Source organism: Hippoglossus hippoglossus, chromosome 6, assembly GCF_009819705.1.
Source record: "Hippoglossus hippoglossus isolate fHipHip1 chromosome 6, fHipHip1.pri, whole genome shotgun sequence".
Classification (NCBI taxonomy): Eukaryota; Metazoa; Chordata; class Actinopteri; order Pleuronectiformes; family Pleuronectidae; genus Hippoglossus; species Hippoglossus hippoglossus.
The window spans coordinates 11,040,871-11,058,035 of NC_047156.1; the positions used below are offsets into that span (position 1 = coordinate 11,040,871).

At 40.4% G+C, this 17,165-nt stretch overlaps 1 protein-coding gene across 1 annotated transcript in view; it reads right to left on the bottom strand.

The window, feature by feature from the left end:
* Positions 1-16,975, bottom strand: part of banp (BTG3 associated nuclear protein) — a 33,637-nt gene extending 16,662 nt beyond the window's left edge. Inside the window, exons 1-11 of the mRNA XM_034588445.1 lie at positions 16,827-16,975; positions 15,000-15,078; positions 14,610-14,719; positions 14,281-14,480; positions 13,960-14,049; positions 13,657-13,829; positions 11,640-11,879; positions 9,995-10,153; positions 7,185-7,306; positions 5,904-5,975; positions 3,451-3,495 (exon numbers count right to left, since the gene is read on the bottom strand). Coding sequence (XP_034444336.1) covers positions 3,451-3,495; positions 5,904-5,975; positions 7,185-7,306; positions 9,995-10,153; positions 11,640-11,879; positions 13,657-13,829; positions 13,960-14,049; positions 14,281-14,480; positions 14,610-14,719; positions 15,000-15,069 — 1,281 coding nt within the window. The 5' untranslated portion in view covers positions 15,070-15,078; positions 16,827-16,975. The remainder of the gene's footprint in view (positions 1-3,450; positions 3,496-5,903; positions 5,976-7,184; positions 7,307-9,994; positions 10,154-11,639; positions 11,880-13,656; positions 13,830-13,959; positions 14,050-14,280; positions 14,481-14,609; positions 14,720-14,999; positions 15,079-16,826) is intronic.
* Between the last annotated feature and the right edge of the window lie 190 nt (positions 16,976-17,165).

The following is a 17,165-nucleotide window of genomic DNA, read 5'->3' on the forward strand; positions in this document are numbered from 1 at the left end:
CTTTGTCTGAGGTCCTTCACAAATTCAGGTCCAAGATACACTACACCAATCAAGATAAATATGCAATATGTCATTTGTATGCAACCATATCTGGTCAAAGAGATTTATCTCATTGAATGAAACGCTATCAGTAATGTCTTACTTGTTTGGGTCCTGTTTCTCTTCAGTGTACATGTTCTTTCTGGGATACAGCAGATTTAAGAGCGGACCTGGGATCCCCATGACCTCTGCTCCATGAGATTGTAAGAATAATGTGTACAACTGCGTGTGTGTGTGAAAGGCTCGACCCGCAACACCAGAGTTAAAAAATAAGTCACTGCATGTTTGTTTTGGCACCGCACTTGTATCATTTTACAGACCTAATCAAAGTATGAGCGCAAAGAAAGGAAAATAAAACAGCTTTTTATTGGACTAAGCTCCCAGACACTGCCAAGGGAATTGAGGCTTTTGTGCTGTTTTCAGTCCTCGCATCCTGCAACGCTTTAGTGTCTATTTGCAAGTAAGAAATAACTATAAGTATTCCACACTGCAGTTTCAAATAGTGCATGTTGTTGTGCATGTTGTTTATGGTATAACATATACGCCATAGAACAGCTTAATCAGATAAAGCTGACTGAAATCAGCAGAAACACTTTGTGTACTCTGTGAACTGGAGATGTCTGTTGTTGTGTAAAATCTAAACCAAACTTTGGCCAAAACTTGTTCTAAGATCCAAGAGAGAGATGGAGGAATGCTGCTGTCAGGATTGACAAGTGGGTCATTTGAGGACACGGGCACACATGTGTGTGCGTGAGTGTGTGAGAGGGAGAAGAAGCAGCACGAGGTTGTGTACCTCAGTCAACCGAAAACACACACGGAGCCAACCAGCCAATAACACAACATAAACAACAAAAGAAAACCCTCATATAAAGCAAATCCATTCACACATCACAAGCGAGCGTACACTCAGATAACCAATCGCGCCTTGAACCTATCAGTGAATTGGATGATTGGGATCTTAATCGGACAATAAAATTAAGAAAAGAGCAGCCGAAAGCACATGGTTCCAGTTGGTGGGTGGCTTGTAAATCTTGCTGCACCCCACATTTTGACATATGACGGCGCATAGAATGATTGCCTTCATTTTCAAATGTAGTTTTAGAGGTCCAGTAATTCCCTACAAAGCAATGTTATTGTCATCACTTTACGACTTATTGCAGTGGAACAAAGTTCGGCAAAACTTGACTCAAAAACAAATAGGTTGTTACTTAAATTACACTTTTAGGCATCTTCAGTCTCTTCACTGGCATAATATCACTGGAAAAATCTCCTCCGTCTTATTCCCCCTTCAGTTCGTGCCAGAAACGTCTGAATTATGAGCAGGGTGCATGAGTGAGCCAACAAAGTGGCAAATACAAGTCAAACAGTCTGAATTCAAAGCTACAGACTCTATTTTTGACTATTTTTACTACAGAACTTGGAAGTAAGTATAAATGTGGTCTTCAAACACACTGGGCTGCATTGGTGGAGGCATCCTGTTTAAGGCACTGGTGAGATGATGAAATGGGATCCAATATGGCTGATTTGAAAAAAATATTTCCATGAGTCTGGAAGCTTATCAGAGGCTAAAACACTGCAAACTGGTGCCTAACACCGACAGGGAGAATTTTACAACTCTGGAAAGTTACCATAGTGCCAATTTTTATCTTCTGTAGGGATGATCACAGGATAAACAACAGAATTACGGCATTGATGTTAAAAGGTAATGTACCAGGAACGTGTGGTATACATCACACCAGGTGCAACACATCATAACCTGAATAAATGAGGGGATTTATCATAGTGCTGTTGTTTGTTTGAACATTGCCTTAGTGCGAAAACATTGAGTGAGATAATTAATGTATCACAGTTGTTTGAAAGCTTAATGCAAATGATTTGTAATGAGGTTTAGTTACTTTTTGGGAGGGTCAAGCCGAATAGATTGTGCTAACAAATGAAATTAATTAAGCAAACAATAATAATCTTTAGCAATGACCTCAACAGTGAAGGACAAAAACACTCTATAGGCTGTTATATAGAAGCCTTTGTCGTGAAAATGATGCTCACAAATAATTTCACAGCTGTCAGTTCTTTATCACCTTTTGTATTTACATATAAAATGTAAAAAAATGCTGTCACTATTTCTTGAACGAATTTGGAACCTGTTTTTCACACGTGCAAATTATCACAAATACAGCAAATATCTGCATGCTAAATGTTCTATGTAATCTGTTTGGATGCATCTGTCTCTTCTACATATTAATAACACCTCATTGAAACTGAATACTAAATCATCTTTGCAGTAACAACATTATGGGATTCAGCTTGACAGTAAGCTTCGTATTAGAGGAGTGCAATAGTGGGTTCATGGTTTTGGGAAACAGGAAGTCGGGGCTGATTAAAAGTGATTCGTTTAGGCCAACTGGTATGTGTCCAACTGACCATATTATCATAACATCTGTCTCTTTATTTTGACTTTATACCCTCTGACTTTATAAAACTGAAAACCCCATAACTATTAGACTTCAGACTTCCTGGCAGCTACATATAAGTATTACAGAGTTATTCTTTGAGATGATAACTGACGTATGCACTTGGGGAAACGTTTTTACAGAACAAACCATGAGCGAAATTTAGATGATCAGTGAATCCTGAGGTCAAAAAGAAAATACCTTCAGTCAAATACCAAATTATTAGATTACTTACATGATATTTTCTTCACTAAACAGTCATTTTACATAAAAATATGCCGTGCTCACACTCAGGGGTCACCGCCCTCACAGTGCGACAGTACAACAGAGGATATGACGGTGACGGTGACCATACAAGAAGTCGACAAGCTTCACTACCCTGAATGGCAGAAATATTCAGTATCTGCCAGACGCAGTCGCACGAAAAAACAAACACAGGAATAGTTTGAACTGTTTTGCAAATAAATCCAGAAAAACCGTTTTTTAGAAACCACTGCTGAAATGAACGAAGAGAGCCAAAGCTACAGTATCACTTCAAGCGAGATGATTGAAATCCTGGTACTAAAACATTAATATGTGGTTGTAATTTTGGGGTTGTGTGTAATGCTTTTATGACTGAAGTAATATCACTCATTCGAATTGGACTAGTGAGGTACTTGGGGCCATTATGAGATAATATAGATGCCTGTCTTTGTTTCTTCATGTCTGCAGAATCATAGGAACAAAGAGTCTGCTCATACATCCCGGAGGGTTTACGACAACGGGAAACATGAATCACTTGTGGAAGATATGAGGAGGAATGCATTAGGCTGACCAAAGTCATTTCTCTAACACCAAAACCAGACATATACACAAATACTGTCATCCAGTCTGTGTTAGTAATGGATTTGCAGCAAAGTATGGAAAGATGCCAATATGAGTATTAAAACTTTTATTGAGTTTACTATAAATGTGTTCTTACCTGTCCGTCCTGTCCAACATGTACCTGGTGGATCTGGAGGTTTCCCTGCAACAGAGAAATAAAAAGTCATGACTTCATACTGCTGCCACACACAATTATTTAGCTATAAACTAGCAAAGGTAAAACCTTTCCCACTTTTCCATCTTCCTGTTCGCCTCACCTACGTGGATAAAAGAATACTGAGACCTGCATGGTCAAAAAGAGGCTGAAGCCATGCAATAGATCTAAACTGTACCCCTCCCTCACAATGTGCACAGTGTGCTGCATGACAGTGTCTGAACTGTTTGGACAGGAGTATGCAGGGTTTGGCAGAAGTGAGTTCACACATTATGACATAAGGAAGAGAAGTGGATGCAGTGTCCTTGTATTTACATCTGTTTTGTCATTTCTGGCTGCACAGAGACTTCTAGCTAAACAAAAACAGACGGACCTTTGCACAGACACGAGCCCATCACAGTCTCGTTAAGATGCAATGCCCATCATAAAGAACTCTGAACATGTGCAGAGACATTTACAAGGTCAGATGAGAAGATCCTCAAAGCTATACTCAGTCAACCCCATATCTCAGCTGTTTTCTTGCTAATTGTAATTTCATTTATATATGAAGCTCTGACTGCGCTACCATATGGCCAAAGAGTGGTGTAATCTCTCAAACAGCTCATTTCCTTTTCCAGCACCCTAAAACCAATGTCTGTGATGAAAGAGGCCCATTCCTAATGAAAACATATTCTGCGAGTGGCAGTTGGAGAAGTGGGATTTCGTTGCTAAGCTTTGAACTCCAAAAAACAAACAATATCATGCAATGGGAATGAGAGAGGAGAAAAAAAATATCTGGACTCAGCCACAAAGAGCAGGAAAAGCTTAAGAGCTTTTCTGCCTCCAATTCACTCGCGCTCTCACTCAATTGTGCATTTGTCCCTCTGAGCAACTTTTAGCACAACTGAAGAGGAAAGGAGAAAAACACTTGGTCAAGGTGTTGATTGCATCTGCATAATATTCAAGTTGTCATGCATGTGTGGCATCTATCATGTGATACATGTGATTATGTGTGTGGCTGTGTGTGGCTGTGTGTGTGTGTGTGTGTGTGTGCTTGTGTGTGTGCGTGTGTGCGTGCTTGTGTGTGTGCGTGCGTGTTCTGTACACAGGCTGGCGCCTTGAAATAAACCTCTCTCCCACATCCTCTAAATCGTTAACAATAATGCTGACATGGAAATTCCTCTTCAGCAGTTGGTTTGGTTTGGAGTTCGATTCTGATTTCAACTGGCAGAACAACACTGAGTGTGCATGCAGAGATGTCTGGTGAGGGGACACGAGACATCTGGGCATTACATATAAACAAAAGTTAGAACCTCATGCGTAAGCAGACGGATATATAAACATTAAGATGCTCTTCACCAAACATCTGCTGATGACTTTAATGTTGTTAGGTATGGCTCGGGTGCATTCACTGGGACAGATATTGGCATACAGATATATACAGGGCTCAAAGGGCACATAAATATTTCAGTGAATTTAACCTAATTTATTTGACAGATTAGAAAAATAACTTTGACCCGTGTGACTCTTTTTAAAAGGTAGACTAGCTTACAGTCTACAAAATGTGAGTTGTGCAATCACAATATGTTCAGTGATTGGGAACAGGCAATAGGTATTACACATAACATAATGTTATAAATGGTAAAGTCTTACATTAAAAACAGTGTTTTAGTAAGAGCTGTATTTCATGAGTTATGACGATGTGTGACAACACCATAGTGTGTGTGAAGGAATAGAGGCCGTGCCAATAGTTTTCAAGCTTCAAGAGAAGAACAATACAAGTGCTCTTGTCTTCCACAGCTTGCCAACAAAAAAGAGATACAAAAGTATCTCGCCAAAAGAGAAAGGTCCGCAATTGTGATAGAAAACATAATCACATCATGTCCATGCCCTTATTTCTCTTTTGGTGGTTTCAGTAGAGCATAGACCTCTTTCAAGTAGGTGTCTTGAGTCTTAATAAACACTGTGATATCTGCTTGCTAATACAAATTTATCAAATATATAAGCTGAGGTATTGGGGACATCAGATTACTGCATAAAAATTAAATAACATTATGACCTTGATCCATGTATTTTCAATCATAAATACATCTATCAAAGTTATAAAAGCTCTAATTCATACTCATAAATGCCAGTTTTATTGAGAAATTAAATAATAAACATAAAAAACTTTTAGATTTCATGTTGGTGAAATTCAAACCGACGATTTATAGCCACAAATAATCACAGCCCAAATTTTCTTCAGAGCAAACCACTTCTACCTCAAACATGAGTTCACTGTTATATTTTGTCTGGAGACAGATTCCCCTGAGTGGCTGAGAAACGTTATACAACAGGAAAAATGACTGAAGACAAGGAGTGGTTGGTTGTTTCTCTTTTCTCTCTCTTCCTCTCACACAAACAGACACACATCTTACCTCGCTGTCCTGTGTGATCTGCACCTCCTCTCCTTGTGGCACCTGAGCAATGTGCAACTGACCCTGTGGAATCTGAAAGAGACGGATGACGCATGAGACAAAAGGAGCTGGAACAATAACAAAAACATGATCAATGAATGACTATGTAATTTGTTAATGGCGTTTGTTTCCTTTATCATAAGTACCGGTTTAATTTGTTAAAACTATTATACAATTATATAATTATGTTTGCAGCGGTGAGTCACTGCCAGTAAGGTTGCTTGATTTCCTCTGCTGTATTAACAACTCTCATAAATGTCATCCTCATGTGCACTTTATCTGTAGTTACTGCACAGTGAGCTCCCTCTAGTCCACCTTCTGCCTTACTTTTCTCCCCATCTGTCCGCCCTCTATCTTTTACGCCTGTTCCTTCCTTTATCAGATGAGACACTTATCATCACTGCCTCCAAAAACATGCATCATGCAGCAACCTAGTAACAACAGAAATATCTCAACACTGTAAATTATGTGGAGCTCACATTTCGTAGTGTATGCACCATTGAGTCCAGGTGCAGAAAAGAAATTGCTCCTCTAATGTTCTCAAAGTAGAACAAGGCTGTTATAGCCAGGGCTACTTTTTTTTTGTTAGACACATGCACTTGTAACACAAGGACAAGATGATCTAATTCACTTTCCTCGTGGAAAAAACCCATATAACAAACTTCCCACACCCTCTGTATTTATCACGAAGAGATGGAATACACCAAAGAGACAAGTTGCTCTCATTCAATTAATGAGTATTACATTAATGAAAAACACTGAACACATTTCATCAATTCCACACACACACAGTGCTCGATGTCTTAAGATCTACTGCAGGTCATAGAGGTTAAGTTGTCAGTTCCACTCTTGTTCCTCACAATTAGATATTTTGGGTGGTTGGTTATATGAGAGGTCTAATCCCTTCCTTCTTCGTCAGCCCACATATGATGCAGTTGTGGGCTTGTGACCTTTGACCACAGCGGCTGTACAAGGTCATTCAGTCCCAGAGCATTGACCACTCCTTCATTGACATAAGCTGTACTACATAACTGCAGAGTGTGTCACATAAACAATACAGAATGTGGTGGGAGGTATGATCTGTCCCCAAACACTACGTATCCTGCTCAACGGATAACTTATATGACAGCAGCCACAGAAAGAGACATGGACATCTATATCCATTTGTTGTGTTTACTTGTACAAAGAATATTTGCTTATGGATTCAGAGGAAAAACAAGGGATGAAATGTCTGATACTCACCACTTGAACTTGACCATCCTCGCCAATACGGTGGAACTGGACCTGCTGATTGGCCAGTGTGTAGTGCAAGGTTTGCTGGGTGGCAGCGTCGATCTGGGCCGTTTCTTCTGCGATGCCTCCCTCTGGTTAGGAGGAAAAGAAGAGTTGTCACTGATGCGGTCAAGTGTACAGTGGAAGTAGGTCAGGAATACTGTGCAAGTGATTGCAGCATACATCATAAACAAGAATGAGGTCTCTAAAGACGCAGACGCAGGCAGACACACAATCCCACACACACCCACGCATGATCACGCAAGAGGCCTCAGTAACCTCATATTCAAAAAAACCTGGCTGATTACTAGGCCATCTGCTGGATGACAATGTGTTTATACTTCATCCAACGCCTAAACACACAACAAGAACTCCTTAGCTAAGCATCCACAGACACTCATGGTCTAGCTGTCAAGCACAAACTACAGGCCTCAGTCTAAACACCCGCTATCACACAAGTGGTCTGAAAACTCCTGCATGGATTCGTCACATCGGCCTCCGCAGCACGCCGATGACATCCAGGCACCATGTCAGCAGTCAACGATGGCACAGCACTCAGCGACAGTGGCATTTACACCACAGGCCGTAAAATTACACCCTCAGCAATAAAAAGACCATTTGGGAAAAGTGAGGACTGAAGGGATTTGAGATCATTTCTTGGAACAAACCATGCAACGGTTATCATTGCTGAGATTTGGCTTTAAATGATATGTACCATGCAGTTCATATGACATGCACCTCAATCCTTCTCTTTTGAGTTATGTTTCTTTGAAAAGTAGGACTGTCTCCCATCTTTCATTATTACAGCTATGCACTGTTTTATGGAAATAATCCTCAATACTTTTGTTTGCCAGATGAGGACGCAGGATGCAGGTGGCTTGTAGAGACTTTAGTTTTGGCCGGAGCCCTACTGGCTGGTTCACTGGTAAATAATGCTTTTCAAAGTAGAATAATCGCTTCTTTCTGGCCACTTAACATGTAATCTGATAAAGGAATGAATGGTTGTGTAGAGTGTGTCTTTGCATGTTTGTGCATGCACCATCTGAATTCGTATTTGTGTTGTACACACCGGGGTGTGTGGCCCCGAGAAGGCAGGATCTCACTAGTGTGTGTTCACAGGATATTTGGGTTTCCCCTGCAGTCTAACTTTTCCCTGGTCAGAGGTGAGAGGTGATGGCTCACAGGGAGGGAGGGACAGCAAGCATTGTGTGCAGATTACAACCATCTGCGGAAATACACACTGTCAGGAGTTCCCACTCTCTTCTAGAGATCATTTTTCAGGACTTTTCTCAGGGCATTTTCAGTGAGGATCTAGCTGGCAGGACAGACAGACTTATGTTCCCCTCTGTGAAATTGATTGATTCAAAAAACGTGTAGTCTATGGCTTTAATTTAGCTATGAAATCATCTCTTTAAGGCTTTAAAATTATGATAAATCTGTTATACTGGGACGACCTTCACTAATTTACTACTATTATCTCCTCTTAATGTTTTCATTCTACTTTTAACATGTCTTGTTTTTATGCTGTTTTAACGGAACATTTGCACATGGGTTGATGTAAAGTGTCAAGGTGAACTAACCATGTAAACGTTACTGGGAGCAATCTGTCTAAAACGTTATCAGAATCATAATAAAGCTTTGGCAGCTACAGTTGAGAAGCCGATACGACTTGAGTGAAAACGTCCTCCAAGTTTGCAGAAAATAAACACTTGCATCCATTCCTTTCTGATTTGTTGAACACTGGTTTAACTTCATAGATCAAGGTTGAAAAGAATCTGAAATTCATTTGATGACGCCACAAAGATAATAAGTTTCAACACTGTAAGCCAACTGATGTCACACACTGCTCCACTAAAACCAATAGAAACTGAAAACCAGTGGTGGCGTCACTGGCCTGTAAGCAAAGGAAAAGGAAAGCAGATGTCTCTCTTTCTGAGACCCCAATGCTGTGCACCTTGCTTGATTATAAAACAACCAGAGAAACGTAGCAACGTTATCTGTTGGTTTCCTCAGACCACAGAGATAAATGTTAGTGTGCTCACTCCCACAGCATTTCACAAGGAACTTGTCAGAAAGGTCCAAAGATTTCTTAAATACAAAGATTCCGACTGCTTCAACATGTTGGAATTCACACCAGTCATATACGCTGTGAGGACATAATGCATGACTCTTTGTGTTGCTTGTAGTATTTACTTATTCGGTTCTGAATAAATGGGATGATTCAGGAATTCTATTTCACTTTCTCTGCAGCCATATTTCCTTCTTCAGCAGTTTTTTTTAGATATCTTTGTGATAAAGATGTTACAGAATGTATTGTCCTGGACCAAATGTTAAATTAGGCTTTGTTCTGGAAAGTTACTTTAAAAACCATCTTCACATAAGTCATTTAAGAACTCTCTCTCTCCTTTTTTTCTTTCTTTGATGACATAAAGTCATAATCTTAAATCATAGGCACTAGTTTGAAGAAAATAAGTTGTCCTTAGTGTACATGTTAATTACTCAAAAGGCACAAATAAACAACTCAAGCCATCACTGTTCAGTGTCACACGGGATGTAAACATGAAGTTGCAATTATGTATTTTTCTTGGGGTTATTGTGTTCACAACAATTTATCTACACACAAACCCCACCACATTGCAGTTAGCGCGTTCCATGGTTGTGGGACACAGGATACAGATCTAGCGAGGTCTCACAGAGTAATTCTAAATAAAATAAATCTTCTTCTCAGCAAAACAGAGAAATACCTGCTTTACAGCTGCTGTGAAGAGTCTGTACTTTACCTGTGACTGAACTGCGAGGTGTACGTTTGGAGAAGCTCTTGACCGCTAGACTCTGGCCGCGCTGCTTGCGTCTCCAGGCTGTGCGACACTTTGAGTCAATGCTTTGCTTGATACGGTACCAGTCTGACTCAGTGATGCCAAATTTGTGGAACAAGTGACCTGTGGGTTCATGGAAAGGTCAAAGGTCATCAAATAGTGTATGATTGGTGAGTTGGTGTTGATATGTCCCAAAGCTGTCTCCTTTTCAGGGTTTCAACATGTTCATTTTGAAATGTTTTACACACTAGTGTCAGTATCAGCTGGGCTCTAGAATGGATGTATACTTAAACTGAAGAATATAAAAACTATAAGTATAAAAACTGAAGAAAACATTGTCCTGATTCTGTTTAGCTCTTTTCCACAGTCCACACCCTTTAAACAAGTAGTGTTAACACAGGCCTGTGAGTGTGTCTCATCCCTCCCTCGGTGCAGATATATCCAGAGGAGATTGGATGCAGCTGCATTTAGTGGCTGTCTACCTCAGTGTTATGAACTGTTTAAAGAGGGTGAGTCGCTTGACAGCTCATTTCTACATAAATTAACAACGCAGCAACGGCCCCAGGGTAGAAAATGAGATAAAAGTGGAGCTGATGCATATCTGCACATAGTCGGATGGCATTGTATGGCAGCCCTTACACACCTGATGGGTCCTGTACAGGCAGGCAGGGCAGGTGCTCCTTAATTCCTTTTCCCTTTTTTAAGCAGGCAGAATGAGTCACCCAAAAGTCACCTGGCACTGCTCCAGCCTCAGAATTCTTCTATGTCAGGTCAAATTTGCATGCAACTACACACACCCATACTGCTGACAGGAAATACTGATAACCAAGAATACAAATGTTTGTAAATCCCCTGCAGGGGGCACAAGATAAACTCTTTGGCATAGGCTACAGCATAGAGCCTCTCTTTAAAATGCAATATGAGCCTTGCATATATATATATATATATATATATATATATATATATATATATCGCAAGAGAAACTTCACAAATATCCATCTGTCTAACATCATCAATCTTTGAGTCTGCTTAATCAGGAATCAAAGAGTTCAGTGAATTGAGGGTGACTCCATTAGGATCTTTCTACCAGACATGTGTTTGGCATTTAGAGTCTGGTATGTTATAAAATGTGTTGCACATTAATGCGTGTGTGCAATGATGAATGCATGTTGTTATAACCCGCCTTGGGAATACACACTGCAGTCTATTTCTGTGTTTAATTCAGTGCCGCTTTGTAATGGAACGGGGGGATGAAATGTGGGAAGGTCTCGGAGAGTTCATTTATCACTACAGGGGGGCAAGGCTTTAAACTCCGACTGAGTGATATTTATTAGTATAATTTGAATTATGAGGAAATCTTATAATAATCGTGAGATAAAATTCTGTCAGTAGATCCCGACTTGACAGATACTGGTGGGTCATTTTGCCAATAAAGTCAACACAGACTGATTTAGCTCTGAGGCTTGAGAGGATCTGCCAGTGCTGGCAGCTGGTTCATAAAAGAAACTTTTTGTAAACTTATCATGCAATAATGTTATCACAAAGTGAAGCATTTGGCATGAAATGTATGCACTTGTCAATGGTCAGATATTATAATGTCAGGACTCACAGCGAATGCCATAGATCATGAGCGGGTCCAGCTGCTTCTTGCCATGTTTGCCCTGCCCTGAGAGATTTGACATGGCCTGGACCTCCCGATGGAACAGGTAGTCCAACAGCGTCAGAGCCATTTTCTCTGCTGTGCGGCAGTTTGTGCTGATATGGAGCATATCGGCTGCAGACACCGGAGAACGAACTCGCATCTCTGGGTTGTTCTCATCACCCAGCCAGGTGCCCTCTGGATAATCATCTAGAGAGCAGGAGGAGGAACAGTTACAGCTACACAGCTCTATCAGCAAACATGCAGTCGGTTCATAGGCGAAGATCTGGGGTAGTGTGTAAATGCCACCTACCATTTGTTCACTGAAGAAAAGCTAAATATAACCACTCTATGGTATGTATAGATTCAGAGATAACTACACTGGTACAGTCACTGAGATCCTGTACTCTGCACCATGCAATACAACAGCACACCCATGTGGCTGTAAGGGAAAACTACATAGATTATGGGCAAACACATGTTATCATTAAAGATATTAAAATGCAGAATATGTGGTTTGGCTGTTTTCTCACTGCAAATGTTAAATGTTAGGACCGCCACACAAAGACACAGACACAGCATTAGAGACACTGCTCGGAACAGCACATGGTACTAAATAATGCGGACTACTATAATTTTGTCATGGTAACCCAAAGCTGCAAACAAATAAACAAATGAATTCTCTCCCTTTCAAGGAAATCAAGATCTTCCTCAGTCCACTGACAATAACCCAACCATCAAGGACAGCAAATAAAACTCTTTACAAATGTAAAACTACTGAAAAATTATCATTATTATAGTATTTATCAATACAGTCTGACACAGAACATGAAACATAACAGTAGTTTGCTTTTTCATTAAATACAGGGACCATGTGAAAGAGTCACATTTTGTCGTTGTAGAAATTTGGCCCAAAAAAAGATCCTTAATCATTCTCTCCACCAGGAGGAGATATGATTGTTAAGTCTGTACCTTTCCTCCTGGCTGATCTATTAGTGAAGGTACAACTATAGATTTGTGGCAGTATTTGCCCTCCAAGTAAATGCAGAGAAGTGTTAGGGTGTAGAAGCTTAAATAACAATACAATCTTGTCATTATGGAAGGCTACTGAATCCAAGTATTTAATGGGCTTGGGGGGTAAATTATTATTGTATTGTAGTTTTAAGGAGGTGCAAAGGAATCAGATCTGCTCTCAGTACAGGACGGATTAGGAAAGTAGAAATTCATAAACTTTACGCAGGTTTGTTCATCTTGACACAAGGGGGCAGCTCTCTCTCTCACACAAACACAGCCTCTGTGTAACACATACACAGAGGCTGCCCTTGGGGACGATGGTGGAAAGGACTTATCATTCAAAAGTGTGGTTACACTTCACTGGAGTCGATGCTGACAATGCTCAAGTGCACAAAGTATTTTGCATGTAAGGACGAAAACAAGATAAATTTCTCTAAATTTCTTGTGAAAGTCAATCGCATGCAAGCCAAAATGGCTAAATGCAGTTTTTGGCTGCCTAACTTGTTTGTCTGCTGTTGACCCAGCTATGTTTCGTATGCCAGCAGCCGAGACCCCAAGTAGCCATTAGCCAGCTGCCTCTTATGGATGACTTGATGAATTCAATCTAAAATGGTGGTTTGGGGGCTCCTGGAAAACCACTGCACCGTAAAAGTCTATAATTGTGACTTTTTTTCCTTTTTCTTTTGCTGTAAAAACAGTACACACAAGACTGAATCATACAAGAACAAAAAGAGCCGTTAAGAGTACCATGGAAGTATTAGATTGATATGCAGTTCTTTAAAAAAAAAGCAGTATACAGCAGTTAAGCCATCCCTGCTTGTCTGAAACATAGCAAATATTTTTATGATAATCCATCTTAAAGAAAGCATGGGGCATATGTAGCAGTTATCAACTTCTCCTCCAGTGTTGTTTCGTACACAAATGTGATAGTGATCAGTGTTTCTGTGTGTTTATCAATAGCTTGTATTCGTACCTTCTGAATTGAGCGTGATCAGAGTGACATTTTGGCCACTTTGCGCATTGTTGGAATGGCCGCCATTGGACACAGAGTCACTGGCCTCTGAACCACTCTCCTGCTCCTCCTGACTCTCATCAGGACCCGGCACCTTTACCAGAATTGTGTTATGCCGCCGCTTCGTTACGGTGCTGAGAAGAAACGCAAATATACAATCAGTGGGTCAAACATAGATTAAAATCACAGCTGTGGGCACCTGGTGTGAAGAAGTGAGGGAAAACTTTTCCAACAAGACTAGAAATGTACATGTGAGCCACTCACTTGCTGAGCAGATTCTCCAGCGGGGTGTCCTCTTGGCTCGAGCTCTTCGGGTGCTCACTGCTCACAATCACATTTGTTTGTGGAACAACACTGAGGAAGGAGTAGAAAAATCAATGGTAAATTCCCACATGAATTTTTGCTTTGCTGTTTAAACTAACCCTATCAATGTGGCTCTGCTCGGCTCTGAGATCATAATACAGATTTGCAAAAATGACTAAAAGCATCATAAGAAAACGACACATACTTAACATCTGATTCATCTCCAGTGGATTGCACTCTAGTGATTTAAAATGTGTTAGTGGGCAAACATATGTAACTTACCATCGCACTTTGTTCCAGGTTTGAGTGGCCCCCTGAGGTGACCCTGCAACCATAGGAACCTGGATAGGACTCTTTGGACAGGGCACCATGCTGTCCAGTTTGTGTCCAAGGGCTTTGCACGTGGCATCCAGAGCCTGTAACTTGGACTCGATTCCCTCCAGTCGCTGGCTGATTGATGTGGTGAATGAAAAAAACAGGTTCTTGAAAGACAGAGAATAAGATCTCAAATGTATAATTTATCCCCAACATTTGTATTTCTTCCATTATATGTGAAAATATGAAGAAAAAAAATTGTGCTTTACACAATGTTAATTATTCAAAGCTTGTACCTTAATAAAAGATAAGTCTTGGTTGTTGCTGTTGTTCTCTTGACTGTTGCTTAATTTCCTCTTTTTCCTCTGTGGCCTTTCTTCATCGTTTTCATGATTGTCCAGCAAGTCTGGCAAGAATCATGCAGAAACACAAACCTCAACACAAAACATGACAGCCTATGTTTTTTTTAAATAAATGTCACTATTGGATGTCTAGACAGTGGCTGTGTGTCGTTCTTCAATCTGAGGACATATTAAAGAGAGCGTCTACAACCAAAACTACAGAATTTACAATACTGTTACAGTTGTTGAGTAAATGTTTAATAGAACATCACTTGCCAGAAACCTAATCATATTTGGTCAAGAAGTGACGACAATGTCAATACCCATCCACAACGATTAGATTACCTGTTCGCTCCTCCTGGTTAAAGTCCTCCACTGTTATTTGCACAATGTCATCCAAATCTTGCTCCGACATTGTTCACACCTGATATAGAATATAGAAAAAGTAGAACATGAAAATATTTATTTACTGACATGCTACTAAAAGGCAGAATAAAACACCTGTTGTTGTCTATTGATGTCTGTTGGACTTAAAATGTAACTTGTTACACAAATTAAGTTTGCTCAAATAACATATAAACCTGCATTTCCCTTTTGTTTGTATGCTTCGGGGATATTTCAGAAAGTTCTTTCAGGACAAGAAAAACCCAACACATCCATTTGAATGTAACACTTTACTAGTCCTAAGTAATGTTTATGTAATGTTCTGAACGGTTGTTGTAGAGGTATTATATTGTCTGTACCCAACATATCCATGAACTGCATTCAGTGCAAATATAAATGTACTTTTCTGTGTGCCACTAATATCCCATTTGTTTAAATGTTTTACTGTTGTAATTAAAAAAAGGCCATTTTCATAAGAGAAAGTTTTGATGTAATTAAATTTGGTTTTGATGATGCGATCATTATTGTGTGCAAATGAAATTAAACTAAAAGGAGCAAAAACTCATTTCTATGCATCAGTTCAGCAAAATCCACTTCATAACTCCAACTACTGTGCATTTAACTCAACTAGTGGATTGTTTGAGTTTACATTTGATTTAATTTGCTTCTTTAGGCAGAAGTTTTACGGTGAGAGAAGAAATTTACTGCTTTTTAAATGATGAAGTAGCACTGAACACTGTAGATCAGTTTTTTGACAGCTAATACTGGCTGATGCAAGGGCAGTCACCTTATGGAATTAAAATGACAAAAACATAATATATTTATATTACATATTTTTATTTAATGTGTTTATTTCAGTTAGCAACTTAAATTCTGAGTGTAATATAAACTGAACGATGATCTGTGTGCAGGGACACGTCTCCTCAGCTGATGGGGACAATACCAAACACAAGGAGGGTGACTGTCACTGAGCGTCTATGAGACAGAGGAGACAGTTGTCCTCACTCATCATGTGTCAGTCCTCTCCTGGCTTCATCCCTCTGGTTCTACACTTGTTTATGTTTGCAGATTTCAATCCAGCACACATTAAACATGGATTATAGATAACTATAAGAACATGTCACTGTATTAATGACAACAGCTGACTTCATACTAACATTTGGACTGACAGTGACAGCAGCTAGCATTAGCTCTGGTGCTAGCAGGGACACGCAGTGGGTTGCAGCTGTTGTGGGACAACAATGCTTCCCCCGCGATGCTTCCAACTAAACTGCGACGACTTTTAAAAAACATCCCACAGTGCTGGAGGAGTCGAGCTAGCCAGGCTAACTGCAGCTGTACTGGGAATCCAATGCTAACGTTGCGGCTATGGAGCTAACTGGGCGGGGAGGGGGGCGGTTATCGGCGATATTAAGTGTGTAAAGACAAAATAAAACAATCAACTGGCGCGAACATGGCTGTGAGGTGAGTTAAATGTCTTCTCCCAGTCAGCTAGTCGCGTTATAACCACCGCATAGCCGCCCAGCCCGGCGAGAAACAGACGAGCTAATGCTAGCTAGCGCTGCAGAGTGTGGACTTTGCAAGCTTTGCTTTGTAACGATAAAGCTGAAGCTACGGACTAAGCTAGCGTGGCGATTAGCATGCTAGTGGGGCCTAAAGGCCTCCGGGGTGTAAAGCAACGATCCTAAACATTCAGGAGAAATAGCGACACAATCGAATTCTCGCCCGGCTGCTCCGCTGCTGCGCCGCCACGCGACACACGTACCGTGTAAGATTGGGTTATATTACCGTGTGAATGATGAATTCTCGTGGTGTTTGTAGAGATTCCGATAACGGCGCCGTTCCTCGCGAGAGATCAGTCCTCGCCTCCGCGTGTTCGTCGCTTCGTTCAGTGGAACGAGGCCAGAGCGCCCATCTGACACTGCGGGCGAGAGATCAGGAGGCCGCGGGTTCGAGTCCCGTCCGGTTCCGAGTCTTTGTGATCGTGTTTAACGATTCATTGAGATTATATTAGGGATTTAAAATCAGTACAGAAATAGCATGTTTAATCTCAGCCGGTAATTGAGTAATTTCTAGGTTTGCTTACATATAATATGATATTATATTGTATTGTATTATTTCGTTAGT